The sequence below is a fragment of the Leptidea sinapis genome, chromosome 6 (genome assembly GCF_905404315.1).
Source record: "Leptidea sinapis chromosome 6, ilLepSina1.1, whole genome shotgun sequence".
Lineage (NCBI taxonomy): Eukaryota > Metazoa > Arthropoda > Insecta > Lepidoptera > Pieridae > Leptidea > Leptidea sinapis.
The window spans coordinates 1,856,428-1,879,318 of NC_066270.1; the positions used below are offsets into that span (position 1 = coordinate 1,856,428).

A 22,891-nucleotide genomic window follows, 5' to 3' on the forward strand; every position below is an offset into this window, starting at 1 on the left:
CGTTCAGGACCCAACGTTCTTCTGGGTGTGGGATCGGAAGGCGTGGTGCTGGTGCGACCCGCAGACAAGGTCGTGCTGGCGGAGTATCCGTACTCCAACATCGCCGCCATACTGATGGACCCCGTCGACAACGGACTCACGCTTAGCCTGACGCACCACGGACAACACGATGGTCTCAGGTATATCTTTTTATTTACTTAGATAATTGTGCTGAAGTATAAGCCTGAAGTGACCTATTAACCTCTTACTGTCCTATTAATAAAAGTTGAAATGATAAGTTACTCTAAATTTAAGCAAAAATAGAAAAAAGTTTTTAAATTGGAATAACTTCGCGTTTATTTATAACACATTTAGTGTAAGAGTTACCAAATAAGAATTTACGCTAGCATTCCGAACAGTATCCGATACTAAAATAATTTATGCTCTTCGTTGTATAGATAAAGGTTTATAAAATAATATAAAATAATATTAGAATAGTAAGAATTACTATAATCTTACAATGCAGTGTTTTGTTGAGTAGTATTGTTGTACATAGGTGTAACAATGCTGAGAGTTATAATAGAAATAGGTTTTCCGTTGCTTGTATCCGTGATAAAACTGTCGTCAACAAAAGCGCTTAAAACTCACCTTGAAAACTTCTGATTCAGCTGATTTCTCTAGTGTTGCAATAAATGATATTTAATGAGTATGGGCGGCGGTGTTCGCACATCTTACACACGTAGGATTGCCAATCCTACTATATATAATCTTACTATTTAAATTTGAAGGTGTTCTATTTGCACTTATATTGAAAATACTATAAAGTAGGCGAAACTACATTATTTTATCAGAGTATATCTCAGTATATATCAGTTTAGAGAGACATGTTTTATGTGATGAGCAAAGTGGAAAGTTGAGCGTAATACAGCCAGTATTAGTATGATAAAAGTTAGTAGTGAGAATGGTGTTTTATAAATTAAAATTAGATCGTAATGATCCAATCATTTAATGCTTAAACTATTAATTTTTTTATAGTATTGATTTAAAAAAAACTTTTATTAATACCCTGTTTGCTTGATTTTTTTTGGGTACTGAATCGAAAAATATTTTCGGTCTAAAATAAAGTGGCTCTAGGTATTTTGATGAGAATAAGGGACGAGACGATAGAACAGTCAGCTAATGGTAATTGATACGCCCTACCCACAATGCAGTGTCGCTCAGAATTCTTGAAAAAGCCAAAAATTCTGAGCGGCACTACAATTGCGCACATCATCTTGAGACATAAAATGTTAAGTCTCATTTGCTCAGTAATTTCACAAAGTAATGTTTACTCATTACTGCTTCACGGCTGAAATAGGCGTCGTTGTTGGTACCCATAATCTAGCCGGCTTCCTGTGCGAAGGAGCCTCCCACTGGTTAAATCTTAAGGCCCTAGGTGGTCCGTATGAAAAATAGTAGACATGTACCTATTCCCACCAGGTGCATCGTGCTGGAGTGCGGCCAGAAGCAGGAGGCGGCGTGGCTCATGGCGGCCTACAGCCCCGCGCTGGCCAGCAGCCTGGCGGAGGAGCCCGCGCGGAGAGCGGCGCCCGCGCCCGAGCGGGCCCGCCTGGCCGCCGCGCTGCGCTCCGCCCGCCGCGCGCTCGTCGACGGCGGCCTGCTGCGCCGCGCGCCCGACCTGTCCGCCGCCGGCTTCCTGCGGAACACGCTGCGGCGGTACTACCGTGACCATCATCAGCCCGAACACGCCCGCTGCTGGACAAAGGCCTCCCCAAACATTGCCCCGACGATCGGTCCTGCGCTGCCCTCGTCCAACGTATTCCCGCAATCCGTAGGTCGCCGGTTCAAATCCGGCTCGAAGGACCACGATGTGCGGTGTTCTGGTTGCCGTACAGATTAATTTGTTTGGTTCATAAATTAAACTAGACTTGAGAACAACTAGTTTATTGAACTTAGTCTAAATGGTTGAAATGGTAAATGGTTTTGAGCACACGCGAATCTATTGATGCTCGAACGTGAACTGGGGGAAAATGTGGAAACACGGCACGCGCCAGCGCAACCGCTGACAGGGCGCAATGTGATGTACGACGTTCCACTCCTACAATGACCATATCGTCGGTCCATCTTGTGGGGGGCTTACCAACACTACGTCTTCCGGTAGGTGGTCGCCATTCGAGGACTTTACTGCCCCGACAGCCATCTGTACATCGAACTATGTGCCCTGCCCACTGCCACTACGGTATCTCTGGTTATCCTACGGATCTCCTCATTTCTGATTTGATATCGCAGGGAAACTTCGATACTTGTTACTGGGTAGAAATTCCGACTATGTAATATGCTCATTAACGTACAATGAACAACTACACTCAAAAATGGTCTGAAGCAAAACTCTGCCTAATCGACTCATAGGCAGAGTTTTCGTTAAGTTGTGTATTGACCGCAGTTTGTATACAACGCCACGCAATGATATATTATACAGTTGAAAACTGTCGAAATATTAACATATCCAAACTAAAAAAGGATGGAGTCTCATATTTCAGGTAAATCCCCTTTTAAATTAACAAAATTATGTACCTGACCGGAACATTTTACTCATTTTGCTAAATTATTACTTTTAAATTCCTAATATAAAATAATCTCTTATCAATGTCCTTCTAATAAGTGTATACAAATAGGCTTAGAACGAATAAATGTTTTTAATGTATACATATATACAACGCCGGTCGGACATTTTTTGACGACCATAATAGGCGATTGGGAGTCTACGTTGTTTATAGTACCTCAATGTATATGTTACAAAGAATGAGGCGGCTCTTAATCTCTTAGACTTGACGTGTTTTTATAAGATGAATTATTATTTTACATAAATTTATTTATAAATAACCAACAACTAATCAACAAAAGACTTACGTCCTCTCACTTGATGTGTTTTTCCCATCGCATGCCGAATACTTCCTGATTTTCCCCACCCACTATATATCAAATTCTCTTTCTTGCGGCTTCAAGGTTATATACAGATGCTAATCCTGCCTCTCACTTTCAGCCTAAGCAAACACCGCGTAGAGCGCGTCCGCCTGGAGCTGACCGGAGAGCAGGGGGAGAGCTACAAGGGATTCCCGTCCAGCTACTGGTGCTGGTCGCGGACGTTGCCGCACTCTCTCACCAAACTGAACGAGGCAGAGGACGTTGCGGCCATGCAGATATTTAAGGTATGTTAGGACGCAATTTCACCCCATGTTGTATTTCTTTTAGATAATTTTAATGGTGGGTGGGATACTCCTTTGCATAGAATGCCAGCTAGATGCCTGACTTTTTCTGCTGCCAAGTAATTCAAGGGTTCTGAACGGCTCTATATTGTAGTGGGCGAAGCTTTTTTCATAAAAATATATAGAATTTTGATGATGGTTGGAGAAATGTTAAAAAAATGGTAGGCAGGTGGCAGGTTCAACATTTTTGTTTGTTTATGACTTATAAGATTGATGTTCTATCACTACTCCATTTGTCTGTCTTCAGGATATAATGAGCCACGCGGGTCTGAGCAGCAACGAGGGCAGCACCATGAACCTTGCCAGCAACAGTAGCGTCAGCAGCCACGAGAGCGACAGTGACGACCGCGTCTCTCTGGCGCAGTCGCTGCTGCAACGTTGTCTGCAGAAAGACACGCTGCTCTGCGAGCTGTACATGCAACTTATCAAACAGGTATGTAGGGGGCTCTCTAGGTACAGCTAGGTTCAACAGCACCAGCATCATGCAAGCCGCATAGCAATAGTAGCGTCAACAAAAACACCATTGACAGAATACATTTATTTCCCTAAATTGCTGGGCTGCTAAGACTTAACATTCTTTAATACAGATCGGTATTTTTAAGTAATTATAACATCTATTGCCTTAAAAAACTATTAAGACTATTTTTAGATTTATTTAGTTTTCTTTGACGTATTCGAATATGAGAGTCGGAAACGATTGAGTAATTTTGCCGTCTAATGTTTTGTGAAATACGGAATGTGTAAATATTTATTTAAAATACAAGCAAAAGTCTCTTGCCGATTTTTTTCTTTAAAAAACTTATCTTTTTCGAAGTGGTGGTAAATGGTGAAATGTGTTATAACTTGTGCATGGTTTTGATTTGATTTACTTTCGTCAGACCACGGAGCACCCGGAGCCCAGCTCTCGCGGCGCGGCCCGTCACTGGTCGCTGGTGTGCGCGGCCGTGGGTGCCGCCCTGCCGCCCGTCAAGCCGCTGCGGCGCCTGCTGCTGGCCCACCTGCGGTACCGCGCCGCAGCTCTCTGCCACACCGAGGAGGGCAAGTTCGCCAGGCGCGCAGAACAGGTAACCAGTTTTTGCGTTTGGTGGATCTGGTTCAATGATCCCCAGCTGTGGGTGCAGGGTAGGTTTGAGGCGGGTGCAAGAAGGATTGATGACAGGAGCAAGTGCACTTACCTGGATAATCACAGGGGATGCAGCAGATGGTATGCTCGTGCGCAGATGAAGCCTCAATCTTCTCTTGTCCTGGAACTGTGGGTTTTCCTTCACACTGCACTATAGGTACCTATTTATTACTTGAATCACTAAAGCTACTCTAATCTTATACTATCACTAGTGAATGCGGTGAGTTTCTCCACGCGGTCGCTATGAGGTGGTTTGCCGTGCGGTTGTCACGAGAGAACTTGCGTATACCAAATGCGAAATGCTAATTATTAGCAGCTCTTTCTGTTACGCATACCTTCAGTCGGATGCGAATGAAGTCGTTATATATAATAGTGCGCTTGCGGGAAAGAGAGGGAAGATGAATGTGTATCACGAATATGAAATGAGTAAATTCTAGACACCTATTCCAAACACACAATTTTTTGTTCACACAAAGTAATTTAAATTATTATTGGTCAATAAGTACCCAATGTAAAACATTTATTCAATTCAGATTTGAGTCGGAGAGTGACAGTTGACACGCAAATGAGGAGACGATTTTGCTTATCCGCCATTAGACCGCAAATGATACGTCCTTATAATGTGTACAGAACTCATATGACTGCGTCAAAATCATATTATATGACACATAACTCTGAGACTCAAATAATAACATTATTGTTCAGGTGGCCCTAAGTATAGCTCAGGTGCCACGTCGCATGAGCGCTCCGTCTAAAGAAGAGTTGCTATGCGCTGCGGCACGGCGCCCCATGCACGTGCGGGTGCTGCTGCTGGACGGCAAGCAGCACGCGCTGGTGTTCGGACCGGCAGCCACCGCCGACCACCTGGTCGCCATGCTGCGGGAGAAGATCGGACTCAGCGATAGTGCTACCGGTGAGTAGCAGCTCGAGTAGATTGGCCAAGGAAACGTTCTGTTCCCCGACTATTTTGGATCGTGAAGCGAATATAACGAACAACGGCTATAGAAAGCCTATGGTACAAAAGAGAAAAGTTCGAGTAAGTGAGTGCAAGAGAAGGCACACCTTTAGCTGTGCTGCCACGCACAGCACACCAAACATTATTATTACTTTTTATTACTAAGTACGCTGATTCAATAGCTTGCACAACACTTATAGTTTGAGAGATTTTTTTTTCGAAAATACGTCAAAAGTTTAAATTATAACTTGAGATATAATAATAATCAATAATATAATAATTAATTTAATAAACGTGAGAAGTAATACTTTATACCTTGACTTGAGTTTAACGGTTATGTGAGCAATGTATATTTTTATTATTAAAAGTTCAATAGCACAAGAACTATACTTCGAATAACGCTCATAAAGGGAGCGATGACATTGGCATAGGCGTAATTTGGTATATATACATTCTGTCTACACAGGGAATAGCGTGAATGGAGATTGGAAAAACTTCTCTGCATTGAATGACACTAACATGTTTTATAAAATTTAAATTTTACTGATGCAGCTCACTAAATCTTTTGTAGGGTACGCATTGTACGAGGTGTGCGCGAACTCTTCGCCGGCGGGCAGCGGCGAGCGCGCACTGGGCGGCGCCGAGCGCGCGGCCGACGTGCTCGCTCGCTGGGAGAAGGCGGGCGCCACGGCCGCGGCCTGCAGGTACGTGGATCACAACGTGTGGTTCATCAACACCGCACAAAACAAACTGCACGTTCACGCTAGGTCTTCCGCTTGTGGATAAAATATTAAAGTATTTACAGTCGATTTGTTTTCACGTTTCACGGAACGACGTGACCTCGCACTTCCTAAAAACCTTCCAAAGTTCTTTATATCTAAAAAAGAACTATTTCCTTGAGAAACATTGATCAAATTTTTACAACAACGAAAACAAACAGTATAGCATGAAATAAATAGGATAAAAATGTATACATCTATTTACAAATAAATATAATTTATAATTCATAATGATATAAATCGTTTTATACAAAAAAATTGTTGTTTTATAGCATTTCCTAGGCTATTTCGTCATTTTATTGATAATTTTATTCGTATTCCCGAAAGATTAACTCAATAAATTATTAATAATTATAACTGAGGTACAAATGGATGGATGGACTGCATAGACCACAATTATGTAAGTACCAACACAATTAAAATTTTGGTTGTTTTATTATTGCAACACCAGCTCGAAGGACCAATTTTTGATTTAAGAAATATACGATTATAGTGGTGCTATAATCTGGTGCTTTTTCAGGCTTGTGTTTAAGAAGCGACTGTTCCTGGGCGAGCGGCCTCTACACACGGCATGCGTGGCCGAGATGGAGCTGCTGTACTACCAGGTGCTGCACGCCGTGCGACACGACCGTCTGCCCATCGAGACGGATGAGGCGGTGAGTATCCGCGTCTGCTGGGCAGTGGCACACAATGGTGTCACACGAATTTAGAGATTAAATTAATTTAAAATAATCTATCAGAAGGGGCCATCCATAAATATAACATCACACGAATGTCATAAATTTTAGTCATATCCTTGTCACACTGTTGCAACAATTTTTATGTTATCCTTTAGTAGGTACATAATATTACGTAGTTTAAATGTTCACACTTCTATATAAAATATTATATTTTGAAAATCTGATGTCACAAAATTTGGGACCCCCTCGCCGTCCCTTGTCACTCAATGTCACACTTCGTCGACCCTCTCCCACTCCTTAACGTGTGATGCAATTTATATAGAAAAATAAAGTAAAATACATTAATCACTGACGATGCAGTATGTGCACAGTAAACCTATTGCACCGTTTAATCTCGAAGGAACGCATCTCAATAATCGTTAATTGATAACAGGTGATGGTGGCGGCGCTGCACGCGCAGGTGGTGAAGGGCGAGTGCTCGGGCGGCGAGGAGTGCGCGGCCGCCGCCGGCGCGGTGCTCCCGCCGCGCGTGGCGCCGTCGCTGCCCGCGCCCGCGCTGCGCCTGCACCACCTGGCGCTGCGCGGCACGCCGCCGCTCGCCGCCATGCAGCGCGCGCTCACGCTGGCCGCCTCCTGGCCGCTCGCTCGCGCCACCATATTCGACGTCATGGTAACGCCCAACACTCCCACCCCTATTACTTCAATGATGAATATCCGAACGATAGAGCCTTGCTGGGATTTTTAAGAATGTAAAAAACTTGAACAACAAAAAAAAACGAAGACGACATCTGGATTCGAACCGGGGTCTTCATAGTCTTGGATGTAGTGGCGAAATTTACCTTTATATTCTAATGTAATTGTAGCTGTTTCTCATTAAAACACGGATAAAACTTCATTTTTTTCAAATTGAAACCCAGCCATATCGCCCCGGAAATCCCTTGTATACTAAATTTAATGAAAATCGTTGGAGCCGTTTCCGAGATTCAGATTATATATATAAAAGAATTGCTCGTTTAAAGATATAAGAACGGGACTTTTACCTTAATAGAAAAACAACTTAGGTGTACCTAACATAATTTTGTATAGGTAACTAATTATGTAAATGTTTATAATGTAGGTAAATCTTTGTGAAATATATTTAACGGCCGTCCTTTTGCTTAGTCATTTCAAGTTTCAAGCATATTTTATAAATTCAAGTTGATTTGTGCTTTATCAAAATTTTACTAAAATTTGTAAAAAAAACTGTTTGATTTCCAAAATAACCAAATAAACATAATATCATGATGTTGCCGCTATGAAGTTTCTATAGACAAACTTGTAATTGATATTAATAGTATCCAGGTGCGCGAACCTTAGGTATACAAACTGCTAAACTCCCTAGATCTGAATAAATCTGCTGGACCTAATTCTTTGCCACCAATCTTTCTTATCAATTGCGCTAAAACTCTATCTTATCCTGTAACCGTACTATATAAGAGATCACTAAGGGGGAGCATCATACCTAAGATCTGGAAATCAACATATGTTACACCTATCCATAAGAAAGGTCCTAAGCAGCTTATAAACAATTATCAGCCGATCTCCAAACTCTGCATACTAGCAAAAATACTAGAACGAGTAGTATATTACAAGCTATACCCGATTCTAAGGGTTCATTTTCGCTTCGGCAAAGGAAGATCCACCATATCAAATCTGGCTCTCTTCACAGATTTTGTATCTGATAAAATGGCCAATCGAAACCAAGTTGACGCAGTGTATACTGACTACAGCAAGGCCTTTGATCGAATTGATCACAAAATAATACTACTCAAATTAGCTAAGGCAGGCATTAGAGGTGGTCTGCTTCGCTGGTTTTTTTCCTATGTAAAAAATAGATCGCAGACTGTAGTGCTCAACGCCTTTACCTCTTCATGACGCAGTATTCCCTCAGGCGTGCCACAGGGTTCCGTACTAGGGCCTCTACTCTTTATTATTTTCATTCAGGATATTGTCACTTGTTTTCATAATTCCAACTTTGTGCCCTGGTTAGAAGCAACCTTGAATATGCATCTCAAATTTGAAACCCCAATTATGAAGTGTATATTCAACGCATAGAAATAATCCAGAAAAGAATTACTCGTTTCATAAATTTCAAATTTAAACTCAATTCTGATAAGAAATATAAAGGTTTATGTGCCTTTGCATCTACTGTCACTTACCATTCGAAGATATAAAAGTGATATATCCTACCTCATCAATATTTTAAATAATACGGTTGATTGTGCGCAGCTTCTTGAGATGTTACTTCGTTAGTTCTTTAAAATCGCCTTTAATACACATCCTTGTACCTTTTCTATTCTACACACACCACATTTCGTAAAAACTCGTATATGCTCAGATCTGCCTTAACTTTGAATAAAATTTGTATGAATAATAAAAATTTGGACCTTTTTTGCATCACTGCCACCACTATTCGCTGGCAAACTGGCAAATTAATTCTTTAACAATTATAAATAATTCCTTAATCTTGTTAAGAAACTCATTTGCCACTATTTGAATTAGGTTTTTTTGCCGCTCATTGTATAGCTTTTATATTTATTTATTCTTTGCATTTTCTTCCCCTGTATGCCTTATTACTTTATTTCTCCCACTTGAGGGTTCTTTTTCCTCTTCATATGTAAATTCTATTTGTGGAAACTTGTAATTAGCTTATATTCTTCTTCTGTATTTATTGACTAATTTCTTTAAATTAAGCTGTAAGTTTTCTTTTAAAATAAAATAAAACTGTTCTCGTTCATTTCTCACAAATAATTCTCAGGTAGGTTTAGTCATATTGACCATCAACATTACTGTCCTCTAGTATCTTGAACGGCTTTTAGTAGAACTTACTCATTAGAGACATTGGAATATGTTCGAGTCATCATTATTTTTAAAGAGATTTTTAAACCGATGTGACCCTTTTACTCATGCGAGTATAATTTTAATTTTCACAAAATTTAGTACTCAATATAATTTATAACCTATTAAAAAGAAAATATATTTAATGAATCTTATTAAAAATAAAATATCATTAATGAATCTTATTAAACATAATAGATATAATTGATTTTTCGTACTTTTAAATTAACAAAATGAAAGGATAAGGATACGACAAACGTTGGTATTGTATCTGCCAACTTCACCTGACAGATGTCAACACTGTCATATTGACAACAAAAGGAAATAAGGCAGGCCTGAACAGATTGGACAAAATTCAAGCTTAATGCTTACGCATTATATTGGGAGCCATGAAATCCAGCCCTATTAATGCAATGCAAGTTGAGTGTGTGGAACCTCCCCTTTCACTTCGCCGTCAATTTCTTGCCAATATTTTTTTTTCTCAAACTAGCTGAATGTCATGGACATCCTTTGCTTCAAAATTAGACCAATTAGTTGCTTTGTACAATAATAAGAGTATTCCTGAAGACAAAAGACCTTACATTTTCCACAGTTACCTATTATTTTGTCACCTCTCTAATCCCCTCTTTCAATATTCCAGATTGCCTTTATTCGCCATGCCTTTCAATGCCCTTACTTTCCAACCATAAGTAATTCTAGACTTGGGCATTGATAAGTATACTATAGAAGCCAATAAAACTTTCTCTCGTATAATGCACTCACATTTCCAAAATTGGCATAAGATCTTCACTGATGCTTCAAAAACAGGTATGAGCTCGGACGGTGTTGCAATTTGGATTCCCACTACTAGAATTATACTGAGTTATCGCTGCCCTTCTGTCACTTCTGTTTTTACTGGGGAATCAATTGCCATCCTCGAAACAATTCTATTTGTTAAGTCTCATTGCATGAACAATTCTACTCTGACTCTAAAAGTTGCCTTCCATCAATTCTATCAAATCCATTTAAGTCAAAAAACAGTTTCCAATTATACTCAAAATTAGAGAATCATTGAAAGAGTGCTATGACCGCAATATCAACATAGTTTTAGCATGGATTCCAGGTCATTCAGATAACGATGTTTCATTAAGATAATACAAAAAAGACACATCTTGACAGTTACTTCCTTGGATGAAACACGATCACACAAATTTTAAAATTGTCCACTTGAATTTAGAATAATGAGACGCTTTGGCTGAATACAATTATAGTAATATAAATGTGGGTGTGCAGCAATCGTTCACGTCAAACTGGCCTCGCGCGCTGTGGCTGGCGGTGGACGCGCGCGGGCTGACGCTGCTGCGGCGCGGGTCGCGGGCCGCGCTCGTGTCGCACGACCACGCGCAGCTGCTGGCCGTGTCGCCCGCGCCGCGCGCGCTGTTACTGGTGACGCGCGCCGACCGCAAGCACGCCAAGCTGGTGCTCTCCACCGAGCAGGTGAGTGCCAGTCGCACTCTGTAATGTGAGACACGCGGCTGACGCTGCTGCGGCGCGGGTCGCGGGCCGCGCTCGTGTCGCACGACCACGCGCAGCTGCTGGCCGTGTCGCCCGCGCCGCGCGCGCTGTTACTGGTGACGCGCGCCGACCGCAAGCACGCCAAGCTGGTGCTCTCCACCGAGCAGGTGAGTGCCAGTCGCACTCTGTAATGTGAGACACGCGGCTGACGCTGCTGCGGCGCGGGTCGCGGGCCGCGCTCGTGTCGCACGACCACGCGCAGCTGCTGGCCGTGTCGCCCGCGCCGCGCGCGCTGTTACTGGTGACGCGCGCCGACCGCAAGCACGCCAAGCTGGTGCTCTCCACCGAGCAGGTGAGTGCCAGTCGCACTCTGTAATGTGAGACACGCGGCTGACGCTGCTGCGGCGCGGGTCGCGGGCCGCGCTCGTGTCGCACGACCACGCGCAGCTGCTGGCCGTGTCGCCCGCGCCGCGCGCGCTGTTACTGGTGACGCGCGCCGACCGCAAGCACGCCAAGCTGGTGCTCTCCACCGAGCAGGTGAGTGCCAGTCGCACTCTGTAATGTGAGACACGCGGCTGACGCTGCTGCGGCGCGGGTCGCGGGCCGCGCTCGTGTCGCACGACCACGCGCAGCTGCTGGCCGTGTCGCCCGCGCCGCGCGCGCTGTTACTGGTGACGCGCGCCGACCGCAAGCACGCCAAGCTGGTGCTCTCCACCGAGCAGGTGAGTGCCAGTCGCACTCTGTAATGTGAGACACGCGGCTGACGCTGCTGCGGCGCGGGTCGCGGGCCGCGCTCGTGTCGCACGACCACGCGCAGCTGCTGGCCGTGTCGCCCGCGCCGCGCGCGCTGTTACTGGTGACGCGCGCCGACCGCAAGCACGCCAAGCTGGTGCTCTCCACCGAGCAGGTGAGTGCCAGTCGCACTCTGTAATGTGAGACACGCGGCTGACGCTGCTGCGGCGCGGGTCGCGGGCCGCGCTCGTGTCGCACGACCACGCGCAGCTGCTGGCCGTGTCGCCCGCGCCGCGCGCGCTGTTACTGGTGACGCGCGCCGACCGCAAGCACGCCAAGCTGGTGCTCTCCACCGAGCAGGTGAGTGCCAGTCGCACTCTGTAATGTGAGACACGCGGCTGACGCTGCTGCGGCGCGGGTCGCGGGCCGCGCTCGTGTCGCACGACCACGCGCAGCTGCTGGCCGTGTCGCCCGCGCCGCGCGCGCTGTTACTGGTGACGCGCGCCGACCGCAAGCACGCCAAGCTGGTGCTCTCCACCGAGCAGGTGAGTGCCAGTCGCACTCTGTAATGTGAGACACGCGGCTGACGCTGCTGCGGCGCGGGTCGCGGGCCGCGCTCGTGTCGCACGACCACGCGCAGCTGCTGGCCGTGTCGCCCGCGCCGCGCGCGCTGTTACTGGTGACGCGCGCCGACCGCAAGCACGCCAAGCTGGTGCTCTCCACCGAGCAGGTGAGTGCCAGTCGCACTCTGTAATGTGAGACACGCGGCTGACGCTGCTGCGGCGCGGGTCGCGGGCCGCGCTCGTGTCGCACGACCACGCGCAGCTGCTGGCATAACCTCGTCACCTTGACACATAAGATGTTATGTCACAACCCTACCATCGCACTCTTGTAAAGAAAAGAAAAGGTAGATGTACCGATTATAGCAAAGCCTTTGACCGAATAGACCATAAGACGCTTTTATCGAAAATTCAACTTTTCGGCATTGTCGGGGACTTGCTTCGGTGGTTTTCATCTTATATTGACCGAAGGTCACAAGCTGTGGTGATCAGTAATTATTTCTCGAGCTGGGTAACCAATCCTAGTGGGATTCCGCAAGGATCGTTACTTGGTCCTTTATTATTCACTTTCTTTATAAATGATATTTCCACCTGCTTTCATAACATTCGCTTGCTCTGTTTTGCTGATGTTATGAAGATATTTAATACCATTTCCAAACCAATAAGCTTGATCTTAATCGCTCCAAATGCTCTGTAGTTACTTCCACACGTAAATATAACATTATACCATCGGTTTATAAATTAAAAAGTCAAACATTAACAAAAAATACTGTCGTCGTGATCTTGGAGTTTTATATGATTCTAAACTGTTATTTGATGATCATATTGAACATATAGTCAAGAAAGCTTCAAGCACCCTGGGATTTGTACAACGCACATGTGCTTGGTTCAAAAACATCAAACCATTTAAAATTCTTTACTGCACATTCGTACTCAGTATACTCGAATATGCTTCCCTGGTGTGGAACCCACAATACGGCACATATATTAGACGAATTGAGAGGATACAATTAAAATTTATTAAGTATTTATGTTTTCGACTTAAAATTTCTTTTAAAAGAGAAAACTATTATAATCTTTGCAAACGATTTTATTTACTCCCTCTCTCCATGAGAAGAGAAATAGCAGATACATCTTTCCTCTTGAAACTTACTTCCAATTTAATTGACTGTCCCGAGATATTAACTTTGATAAAAATTAATACCCCTGTTAGTCTTTTGCGTTTCAATGCTTATCTTATACAGACACCATTAGTTAAATTCAAATAATGGCAAAATTCCTACTTGTAGCAAGTGAGCAGTAACTTTAATAAAATCGATAAGCGAGTAGGCTTAGATCTATTCTGCACAAGCGTAGCATCGGCCAGGCACATGTTGAGTAATGAATTCTTTCATTGAATTGTTAGAGCATAAGTATGTAATTATGATATAAGTATATCTATCACTATCGTTGACAGTATTACCTTAAGTGTTCGTAAGTATTCTAAACTAATATGTTGCTATCCGTGAGGACCTTTAATTGGCTTTTTGTCACTATTAGATTTTATTTAAAACTATTGTACGCCGTTGGTCTTCCTATATGAAATAAATAAATAAATAAAAATAAACAACAGTCCAGTAATTATAGTTGTCACGAGGCACTTTAAGGCGAAACATAAATAGTACTTGCATTTTACTCTTGGTGGCAGAAAAAGACTTAATTATTTTGAATTACTCCGTTACAACGGCCCGAAGTACGGCCTCTGCAACAAGAGAACGCAACCTTTGTCGATTTGAAATAGGACTTCTTAATATTTATTTATTTATTTATTTTATTTAATATCACGATCCTCTTCCATTCTAACCAGGTGGTTCTTCACCCCTTGATAATATTGTATCTATTTTCTGGTTCTTCAACTACCTTCCAGCCAAACCCAGAACCCAATGCCTAAGTGATTGTATATGTTCCGCAGGCGTACCAGATCGCAACCCTGATCAAGGACTACATAGAAGCTGTGCGCGGGCCTGTGTGCCCGGCGGCGCCGCAACCCGCCGGCGCTGCGCCCGCAGCTTCCTGACACCCGCACGACTAGTGCCAGTGCTTCCACGTCACCAGCCGCCAATAGACAACAGTAGAGCAGCTGCAATTCATATCTTCCACTTTCATATCTCCAACATCACTCTATAATCTGAATCTGTTACTCGAACTTGCCAGGTCAAATAGTATTACATGATATAGTTAAACTAACAATATCTTGCACGTCCGAGCCAGACTTAAAAATAGAAAGTCAAATTATCGAACTATCGGCTGTCGATGATCCAATCGAATAGTAATTACCGACTTTTAAATATTGAGTCTATGGCTAGACTTCGATTATATAAACTCATTACAGGACATACTTGACTCAGTATCAAACACTTGCACTTGAGGCACAGATATCAAAGTATAGTTCTATTCTTAAAGAGTCAATCATTAACATACAGCCGGGCATAAAAATCTAGTCCGGGTAAACTATTTTGAATGATTCACTTATAAAAATGTACAAACAGTCACAATATATCTCATATTCACATCTGTGTCACAGACTAAATATCACCTAATGAGCCAATTATTGTCTATAGACTACCAATCATATCAAAACATAAATTCCAAACTGGTTATTCATTTTTTTTCACAAAACAGAAAAAAGGTATACTTATATGCCATAATATGCTTTTCTGAGAGCAGACTTATAATAATTGAAAAACTTAATACATATATATCATATTATGTACAGAGTATATGTGGAGATAGAGTTGCAGAGTACATCTATGTTGTATTTTACACTTTGCACCAACACACTTGGGACGTGACGCGGCCGGTTAGGCTAATATAGTGCTGTTTGTATATTTCAACTCTATTAGCCTAAAAACTTTGACTACACATTCGTTCATGTTTGTTGTAGTCATTCTCCGGTCGTAGAAGAGTATGTAGTAATGTTAGAAGGATGTACTCCGAACATTACTACACAGATTATTGTTGAAGCGTGACCGTTTTTGATTGGTTCGTTAACATTCATTGCTCGCATTTCATTCGCTGGAACTTGTTTGAGTCGCGCTTGGTGAATTTATTTTTATACTCATTCTTTTAGATATAGAATTTTAGCGTTATTTTAACGGTCGCCTACGGGAAGTAAATGTTGATTATAGTATCGTTATTAGATATTATATGAAGATATAATATTACTCAAAGTAAATAAGAATCAAAATTATTACAGTTCATTGTTTTTGAGAGCATAACAAAATTTTCTTTGAGTAATATTATGTATAGGTACCATAATTAGTAGTTTGTAAGACCTTAAGGTAAACAGGCCTGAGGAATGCTAGTCTCGATATGACCTTATTAATTAGTTCAATCAAAGTTGCAACATTTACTTCAAAGTGTTCAGTGTTCGGTTTTAGTGTTGGATGGACCTTATCGTTGCAAGATGACGGGGAAGCAATAATAACCAATAGACTGTTAGTACTCCTAGGTGATATATTCCTCCATATTAACTCCTATACGCAATATTACTAGTGTCATTATTTATAAATTCGTGTTATTAAAATAGAGCAGTTAACAGTATAAATTTTAAGATTGTTAATAGTATATGAGATTCTCAATCGATGTTGTAATTTGATCTTCCTTCCTCGTGTATTTAGATGTCGTCGTCCCATTTCATGAAAACAAAACGAGATTTTCTCTATTTATCATGTAATTCTTGGCATTATATTCTAAGAAGTATGTTAATATTATTGAAATATCTATTACCTTGTTCTATAGAGTAAATTCCACAGTAAAACCTAAATATAAGATTTTCATGATCCGCTAATACATTCTGGCTTTCTAAATAATGATTAGATAATAGTCAGGAGATATTACAATATCATTAATAGAGCCAGAATGTACAAACCGGCATAAGAATATTTACATATAAAGTAATATCACTTGTAATTAGGGAACCTCATATCAACTGTATTAACTACCTACATTTACTTCGGTATCACTTACCTGTACTCTTTTGACTTTATAAAATAGTATATGTCTGTTTTTATTGCGAGTATATATTATTGTCCTGACGTCTTGTTTTGTGCCTTTCGCCGCGTGAGAACACTGGCTAGTAAATGAAATGAAAATCATGTTTAATGTTATATAACAATTTGAAATAATGAAAAATATTGAATATATAATTTGTCATAGATAGAGATGAACACTAGTTTCGCTGTCAGCGTATATGAATGAGATAGCAATAGACTGTGACGAGTGTTATGTTTTCATTCTGAATAATTTGTGTAACTTAACAGACAACAATTTCCAAATTTTAATAATAACTGAATTCACATCAAATCACTCAATTACGTCCTAATAATAAGAATTTAAAGTAAATAGTGTTGGCCCACAGCAGCCATTGTTTGTTGGGAGCTGATGAAATGGGTTCAAACAAAAAATTCGCATACCCGAAAGGGATAGCAGATATTGTAGTTCGTCTCGCTTAATCGCAATACCAATCTAATTTATGTGTTTCTGTCACATTATTAGTCATTTTAGTGACGAATCTATTGTTCATCTTTTATCTACGTCATTTGGTCATGTAGCAGAAAAAATATCAGTCATTGACCCTTAAGCTATCTCTGAAGGTCACATGAGCTAATTGGTGTCCAACTTACTAGCCAGCCTAGCCTCGCAATATCCACTGAGTTAACTATGCTGTATTGCAAATTGAAAATTATTTAAATATAATATAACACTATTGCACAATGTTATATCTCAATATTTTATTGTGAATTATGTATAGTAGTAGTTATAAAATTATGTGGAGAATGCTTGTGAAGGCAAAATGGGCATTAATTTGGTTTGGATGAAGCCTTTTTGGTGCTTAGAACAATTGCTTTGAGTTATGATCTCATGTTGAGTATTATTTATTAGATGCCATATGTCGTATGAGCAATATTCAAATAGGCTATTATTTATTTTGTATAAGTTTAACTTAATTTGTATATAATTGATGAACCAAAGAATTTTGACGTCCCTTTGGATATTTTTTTTTTATTACTCATTAGTTCAATTCTTGAAAATAACCTAGATTTAATATTGATAGTTAAGTATGGTATGGTAAATAAACACTGTATTAATTACTCGCGACAAAATAATTTCATTGAAAATTATGTGTTTTTAATGAAGAATGATTTATTTTGATTTTTTTTTTTCATATTTTGTCTTATTTACAATGTCTGTATTTTGATTTTATACTTTTGTAATGTTTGAATTTTTACTCGTTTATATTTTACAATAATAATTATTGTATTTACAACAATAAGCCACCAAGATACTGCCCAAACAGACTGATTGTGTCCAAATATTCCTTTTTTGATAGTTTTTGTTATACAGCAAACAATATAATCATTCCCAATAATTTAAATGCCAAATAAATATAAACAATAAAATTATTCAAGTGTTTTATTCTATAAATTTACTTACAAAATATATTATGTATCATATTAATTACTGTGTTACTAATCCTAGGTAGTCGTCCATAAGAGTACCGATGGCAAACTGAAAAATAGAAAAGGAGTTTAATAAGAGCTAAGATATAAAACAACAATCTACTATATAGACTGTGACAGCTTAGAACTCGTCGAAAAATAGCAGCGAACAGTTAGCCTCTATTTTCAGCAACACACACACACACTAAAACAGTGACTAAAAGTCAACAACAATAGTCAGTTTAGGTGTCCAAATTATCTAAAAATCTTAATTTCCTCAAAATTGATTCCTTTAGAATTATTTTTGATGTCACTTCTAACACTGCCACCACTTTGGACACAAATCACACTCTGAGAGAGAGGATAAGTGGCGCAAGAAACTCTTTGAGAGTGGCACCTTGTTTTGCTTATGGGCATTTCTAGTCTATTTACTGCAATAATTTAATAGAAGGTAACTAGAGATATAATATTGATACTCACAATGCCAGTAGCGTCGACCCTGGTGCCCACTATCTTGAGTCTGATGACATCTTCCTCCTGAATCACATTGTCCTCTTGCTTACTTTTGTAGCAGGGCGGATTCACGTTGGGGCAAAACTCCATATCGGCAGGTATCGACTAATGAAGGAATAACAAAATTTTAGGTAATTTATACTGATAGCTGCTGTGAACAAGTCGAAAAAAATAGCGGTATACTGTTAACCTCTATTTTCAGCAATGCACACACACACGCAATATAAAGTGACTAACAAATTGCGAGTGTAAGATGTAGCATTTGTCGTCCACACTCAAACATGGCATGATGTCATGCGCTGACTAACAGCAAGAGGCCCTCTAGACGAATAAATTAATCTCATAACAAAGCTTTTTGACAAGAATTATAAAAGTTTGGACACCTCTGCTTGCAGCCATTTTCATTTTTCCCCACCCACTCCCAATGAAATGGGTGCATTTCATTAATGTTACAAAAAACGAAAATTTTGTAATATTAAATACTCATTTTTACATCCACATGCTCAAGTGTCTCTCAACCGCAGGTTCTGCTCGACATGACTGCCACTGACTACGACACATTTATTGCAATGTTTCACAACTTTTTCGTTTGACACACCGCTCAGCTGATGCTAGTTCTACACCATTAACTGGGACAGGGTGATGACCTTAGTTTACTGGTAGAATAAATCAGTCAGGGGTTCTCAAGATCTTTGGAAGCATTTAATATTAAATGTTCTTTTTACTGTAGCATTTAATCTTTTAAAGGGATTTTGATTTTTTATTTTATTTTTAGTGGTTTGGTTAGTCTCCCCATTCTAATTCATACCCATATCAATTATTGTACAGGGTTTTTTTAACACAGTGTATAACTACAGTGATAACTGATTCAACAAAATTAAAGGTATAAAATAGCTTACATGGTGAGAGATGAAACAACTTAAAGGTCCAATTTGTGCAAACATTCCAACCTAAAAAAAAAAGTTTCACAAATTATTGAATGATTAATATTAGATTATTCGGGCAATAAATTTTCAAGAATTTTTTGATAAACTGTGGTATGAAAATAAAAAAAAATGATTTGAGTTGTTGTAAACAAGTGTTAACATTCCTCAAAGGCCAGTAGCACTTTTTTTTATGGAATAGGAGGACAAACAAGCGTATGTGTCACCTGGTGTTAAGTGATCACCGCCGCCCACATTCTCTTGCCATCACACCAGAGGAATCACAAGAGCGTTGCCGGCCTTTAAGGAAGGTGTACGCGGTTTCTTTGAAGGTACCAATGTCATATCGTCCCGGAAACACCACACAAGGGAGCTCATTCCACAGCTTTATAGTACGAGGAAGAAAGCTCCTTGAAAACTGCACTGTGGAGGACCGCCACACATCCAGATGGTGGGGATGATATCCTAACTTGTGAAGGTCGAATTCGGCGGCAGGAATCAGGTTAAACAGCTCTTCGGAATACTCCCCGTGGCCGGACCTGCGCTTCGTAGAGCGTTAGAATGTGGGCCGGCTTGAGGTATGCTCTATTGATGACGCCCGGCTTCTGCAAAGCCAATTTGGCTTTGCCCTCCAGATGGCCACGGAATTGGCACTTTTGATATAACTCTGATTTTACAGCAGCTGCCAGCAACAGGGCCACAGAAAAGGTGTAACTTAAGCCTACATCCTGTGTAAAGAAATCTCTCACTTTACTACTGTATGATGTATTCCGCTCTAATAAAAAACATTCTAATGAAACATCAGCATTTATGGGGCTTTTAATAATTGGAGCCTTTCTAACAATAGTAAATCAATGCCTCTATGTGATATCTATAATATAATGCATAGGCATTCAGCCTTTCTCAGAGTATTGGACTATATTTCATGCATTATCTTGTTGTTTTTCAAATTTTTTTGTGTATTAATCCTAGAAGTGAGGTATATCACTTTAAAAGAAACAACAAATTGTTTAGATTTACAAGAGTGACATCTCATGTCAATTTCCTAATATGCAAATATTGGGGTTATCAACTGTAAAGTAGATCCTGTAGATGAAACCACAACCTGAGAGTTGAACAAAGCATACAAGATTTTATAATGAGAGATCACTCAAACGGTTAGCTCATTTGGTTAGAGCACCGGCACAGAATGCCTGAGATCGTGGGTTCGAGTCCCACATCAATCATAAAATTTTGTTGTTTTTCAAATTTTATTTGTGTATTAACTATTAATCCTAGAAGTGAGGGTTATCACTTTAAAAAAAACATAACAAATTGTTTATACATACATTCATACAACATACCTTATTAACCTGTGTTACTATCGCATCTAGTACCTCACCCTTAAAGGGTCTGAACACAATCGCTTTATACTTCACAGGATACACAACAAAACCTTGACCAGGTTGTATAAGCCCCGCTCCAATACTATCTATTGTTGTTACAGCTATTACAAAACCATATCTGTAAATATTAATAAGCCTTTGTTTGATCTTTACATTCGATCAGCAATGGAGCTGTTAGCCAAATGGAAGGCAAACAGCATTAAACCTATTAGTTTTCACAGCCCTTAAACAAGACTTGTCTAACATATCTAGCGCTCCACAAAGCGCAGGTCCGGCCACACATGGAGTATTGCTGTCATCCCTGGTCTGGCGCACCCCAGTATCAGCTCGATCCATTTGACCGTGTGCAAGGCAGAGCAGCTCGAATTGTCGGGCACCCAGTGCTCTGTGAACGGCTGGATCACTTGGACTTCAATGTGTGTCTTCTACCGCAATTATCACGGGGAGTGTTCCAAAGAGCTGTTTAACCTGATTTCTGCTGCCGAATTCCACCTCCGCACGACACGCCACAAATTAGGTTATCATCCCCACCATCTGGAGATGTGGCAGTCCTCCACAGTGCGGTTTTTAAGGAGCTTTCTTCCACGTACTACAAAGCTGTGAAATGAGCTTCCTTGTGCAGTGTTTCCGGGACGATATGGGTACCTTCAAAAAAAGCGTGTACTACTTCCTTAAAGGCCGGCAACACTCTTGTGATTCCTCTGGTGTTGCAAGAGAATGTGGGTGGCGTTGATCACTTAACACCAGGTAACCCGTACACTTGTTTGTCTTCCTATTCCATAAGAAATAAATCCAAAAAAAAAACAATACATATTGTTTCATATTCAAATATTTTTATTCAAAATAGGATGTAAAAATCACTTATTGAAAGTCAAAAAAAACTACCACCCATTCCAAAATGAATGCCTCGGGCCTCAGGCTTTTTTTTCATCAAAAATATGTTTTACAATAATTAAAGTAACATTTACAAAGTATCACATCGCCCCACAAAAGACTTGTTAACTCGACTTAGCCGAGTAGCAGGCATTATAAGCTTATGTCTGTTCCTGGTGTTAACATTATGGTTATGACAGTTTCTGGCAAATTCACTTATGTGCCTATGAAAATACATTACATTATCAAGAATATATTGAGAAGCAACAGTCAAGATGTTAATTTCTTTGAATTTTGCTCTCAATGATTCCTTAGGATCTAGGTTATAAATAGTGTGAATAGCCCTCTTCTGCAGCACAAATATTGTATTAATATAGGCAGCGCTGCCCCACAGCAATATACCGTAGGACATAATACTATGGAAGTAACTACAGTTAACTACTATTTAATACATAAGGTGATTTGTCTCATTAGCACAGTAATTTCAATAGCTTCAAACCGAAACACAATAATGCTTGTATATCAATGGTTGTGGCCTTTTTCTTTAAAATGATGCTATAACTGATCAATTGACTGATCGTTACTTCGTTCTCAGATAAATATCCAAAGTTGAAAAAATTAAACTACCTATACAAATTAAATCACATATTACCATTACCAGGCATCAATAGATAGTCATAATTTATAGGATAGCAGTAATTGTTCAAAATAGATTGATTAAAAATTATATTAAAGCAGAATGTAGTGTTATTAATTCTACATACTTTCCAGTGCAAGTTCCTTCAACTTCAGTATAAAGTTTTTGTTTGACAGTATCCAGTAATTGAGGTCCAAAATAACGTGGATGTAACAAAATTTCATGTTCTAAAGATATCTGAAATAATCATAAAAGAAGACATTAACTTTAAACTTACTTGAATACATTTTAAACTTGAATTACCTATATGAACATTTCAACGTACATGGTAAAACATGGTTTTATGGTAGGATTTAATACAGTGTATGTCTAACAATTAAATTCAAATCATAATTTCATGTTATTATATTTAATTTAACTAGTTTACCACAATGTTTATATAGCTAAATTCAAATTTCAGTATTCAATTGGCTATTTTTTTTAAAGGTACAGTGAAATGGCTCCACCGACTGGGTGTCGATAATCGTGCTAATAATTGCTATGCAGGGGCCTTTTTTTAAAGTAAAGTTAATCGTATTGCTGGGTTTCCGTTTGTGGCCGATAAATTGGCATACAAAAAGAAGCACGGTAAGTTT

At 40.2% G+C, this 22,891-nt stretch overlaps 2 protein-coding genes across 2 annotated transcripts in view; one reads left to right on the forward strand and one right to left on the reverse strand.

Moving 5' to 3' along the window:
• The window catches only part of LOC126964851 (myosin-I heavy chain), a 51,057-nt gene extending 33,168 nt beyond the window's left edge, over positions 1 to 17,889 (forward strand). Inside the window, exons 29-39 of the mRNA XM_050808169.1 lie at positions 8 to 179; positions 1,459 to 1,695; positions 3,023 to 3,188; positions 3,493 to 3,678; positions 4,124 to 4,309; positions 5,074 to 5,281; positions 5,895 to 6,027; positions 6,623 to 6,758; positions 7,216 to 7,452; positions 10,932 to 11,135; positions 14,397 to 17,889. Of these exons, the coding sequence (XP_050664126.1) occupies positions 8 to 179; positions 1,459 to 1,695; positions 3,023 to 3,188; positions 3,493 to 3,678; positions 4,124 to 4,309; positions 5,074 to 5,281; positions 5,895 to 6,027; positions 6,623 to 6,758; positions 7,216 to 7,452; positions 10,932 to 11,135; positions 14,397 to 14,501 (1,970 nt within the window). The 3' untranslated portion in view covers positions 14,502 to 17,889. The remainder of the gene's footprint in view (positions 1 to 7; positions 180 to 1,458; positions 1,696 to 3,022; positions 3,189 to 3,492; positions 3,679 to 4,123; positions 4,310 to 5,073; positions 5,282 to 5,894; positions 6,028 to 6,622; positions 6,759 to 7,215; positions 7,453 to 10,931; positions 11,136 to 14,396) is intronic.
• On the reverse strand, positions 17,886 to 22,888 carry LOC126964882 (DNA-directed RNA polymerase II subunit RPB7). Its single transcript, XM_050808201.1, has 6 exons — positions 22,582 to 22,888; positions 22,384 to 22,493; positions 20,705 to 20,864; positions 19,338 to 19,388; positions 18,406 to 18,543; positions 17,886 to 17,995 (listed from the first exon to the last, which is right to left on the reverse strand). The coding sequence occupies exons 1-6, from the start codon at positions 22,591 to 22,593 to the stop codon at positions 17,945 to 17,947; spliced, it is 522 nt and encodes a 173-aa protein (XP_050664158.1). The 5' UTR covers positions 22,594 to 22,888; the 3' UTR covers positions 17,886 to 17,944.
• Positions 22,889 to 22,891: the final 3 nt, after the last annotated feature.